The 2,504-nt window shown below is 45.3% G+C and overlaps 1 protein-coding gene across 1 annotated transcript; it reads left to right on the plus strand.

Moving 5' to 3' along the window:
* The first annotated feature begins 505 nt into the window (after window positions 1-505).
* LOC120928473 (olfactory receptor 1M1-like) lies at window positions 506-1,629 on the plus strand. Its single transcript, XM_040339569.1, has one exon. It carries the CDS (start codon window positions 662-664, stop codon window positions 1,598-1,600), a length of 939 nt encoding a protein of 312 aa, XP_040195503.1. The 5' UTR covers window positions 506-661; the 3' UTR covers window positions 1,601-1,629.
* The last annotated feature ends 875 nt before the right edge of the window (window positions 1,630-2,504 follow it).

Consider the following 2,504-nt stretch of genomic DNA (forward strand, 5'->3'; position numbering starts at 1 on the left):
GCCGGTTGTAACTGTAAGGCCGCGTACAAACGATCGGTCAATCTGATGAGAACGGTCCGAAAGACCTTACCCCATTCACGTACGACTTACATTAACGACGTAAAATACGACGGCTATTCCGTCGTCCATACCCTAACATGACTTACATCAGCTTTAGGTGGAATAACTTTACGCCGGACGTACGCCTTATGTAAACGGCGTAGATTACAGCGACAGGCGCAAGTACGTTCGTGAATCGGCGTATCTCGGTCATTTGCATTTTCGACGCGTAAATCAATGGAAGCGCCCCTTGCGGCCAGTGTAAATAAGCGCTCAAGATACGATGGCGTAGGAGACTTACGTCGGTCGGATCAAGCCAAAATCCAGGCGTATCTTGTTTGCTGAATAAGGCGCATAGATACGACGGCGCATCCGTGGACTTACACGGCGTATCAGAAGATACGTCGGCGTAAGTCCTTTCTGAATCTAGATAATTGTGTGTACAGGGCCTTAGTGTCCCTTTGAAAAAAGTCCATCTAATTCCAGCAACCATAGATAAAAAATAGAAATGTTGGCTTTGTATAATCTTGAAGTACTTTGTAGAACTGGAATTAGTCATTTATTTTCGCTGTCTTACACTTTCCTTCCATAGATTTGCCTATGGAAGATTTCCACCAACTCAATGGCCAATCAAACCGGCGTCTACGAGTTTGTTCTTCTTGGATTCCCGGGTCTCACTGAGAGGTATAATGCTGCTGTGTCGGCGGTGTTCTTCCTCATCTATAATGTGTCTCTCTTCTCCAATGCCACTGTGATAGGGTTGATCATTCTAAAAGAACACCTACACCAGCCAATGTACATGGTGATTGCAAACTTGGCCCTCTCCGACCTCATCATGGACACGGCGACCTTGCCAAAAATGATTGCCAAGTACTGGTTCGGACATGAATCCCTGTCCTTCTTTGCCTGTTTTCTCCAGATGTTTTTTGTCCACAGTCTCGGTTCCCTGGATTCGTTCATCATCATGTTAATGGCTGTCGATCGGTTTGTTGCAATTTGCAGGCCCCTTCATTACTGTTCCATTATTACCAACAAACTTCTGTTGCTCATTTGTCTTATCTTTTGGTTGATTTCAGCCATGATTGGACTAAGCATTGCAATTATGGGGGCCCAGTTACCCTACTGTGGGCCAAACAAAATCAAAAACTGCTTCTGTTCCCTGACGCCAGTCTCCATTTTGTCCTGTGTGAACTCATTGATGACCAGGAGGATCGTATTTATCATTGCCTTGGTCGTTCACCTGCTCCCGCTTTCTTTTATTATCTTTTCCTATGTAATCATAGTTTGGAAGATCCGATTGATGGCCGGCTCTGAGAATTGGCAAAAATTGTTTTACACGTGCACCACACATGGCTTCGTCATCTTCTTCTACTTCGTCCCCAGGCTGGCTGTTTACACCTATAATCAATTCCAATTGATCTCCAACGCAGACTTCAATGTTTTTCTTATTTGCCTTTATACATTTGTGCCTCATGTTGCCAGTCCTATTATATATTGCCTTAGAACCGAAGAAATAAAAAACACTTTGGTAAAAGTTGTTAGGAAGGCGTTTAGTTCATAGGAGCAAAGGGGCAGATCCACATAGAAATAGATGGGCGCAGCGTATGTGAGATACGCTACGCCGCTGTAACTTACTTTTGGCTTTGGTTCGAATCCCCAAAGAATTTGCGCCGTAAGTTACGGCGGCGTAGTCTATCTCTGGCGCCGGAATTCAAATCAGCGATTAGGGGGCGTGTTTCATTTAAATGAAGCGCGTCCCCATGCCGAATGAACTGCGCATGTTTCGTTTCTAAATTTCCCGCCGTGCATTGCGCTAAATGACGTCGCAACAACGTCATTTTTTTTTAACTTAGACGTGAATTACGTCCATTCCGATTCACGGACGACTTACGCAAAAAAAAAAAAAATCTAAATAAATGCGGGAACGACGGCCATACTTAACATGGCAGGTCTAACTATACGCGACGAAATACAAGCTTTAACTATACGCCGGAAAAAGCCGACTAGAGACGCCGTAAAAAAATGCGCCGGCCGCTCGTACGTTCGTGGATCGTTGGAAATAGCTAATTTGCAGACCCGACGCGGAAAACGACGTGAACGCCACCCAGCGGACGCCGAAGTAGTGAATCTTAGATCCGAAGGCGTACGAGGACGTATACCTGTCGGATCTAACCCAGATGCCGTTGTATCTTGGTTTGAGGATTCAAACCAAAGATACGACGCGGGTAATTTGAAAGTACGCCGGCGTATCAGAAGATACGCCGGTATACTCGCTCTGTGGATCTGCCCCAAAGTTTTTCTGACTGCTCATGTCCCGTACACACGATCGGTTTTCCTGTTGGAAAAAGTCAGATGAAAGCTTTTGGTCAGGCAATCCCGACCGTGGTTATGCTCCATCAGACTTTTTCCAACAGGAAAACTGCAGGATCTCTTTTTTCCCGCCAGGAAAAAAAACTGATCTGAAT

The sequence above is a fragment of the Rana temporaria genome, chromosome 2 (genome assembly GCF_905171775.1).
Source record: "Rana temporaria chromosome 2, aRanTem1.1, whole genome shotgun sequence".
Classification (NCBI taxonomy): domain Eukaryota; kingdom Metazoa; phylum Chordata; class Amphibia; order Anura; family Ranidae; genus Rana; species Rana temporaria.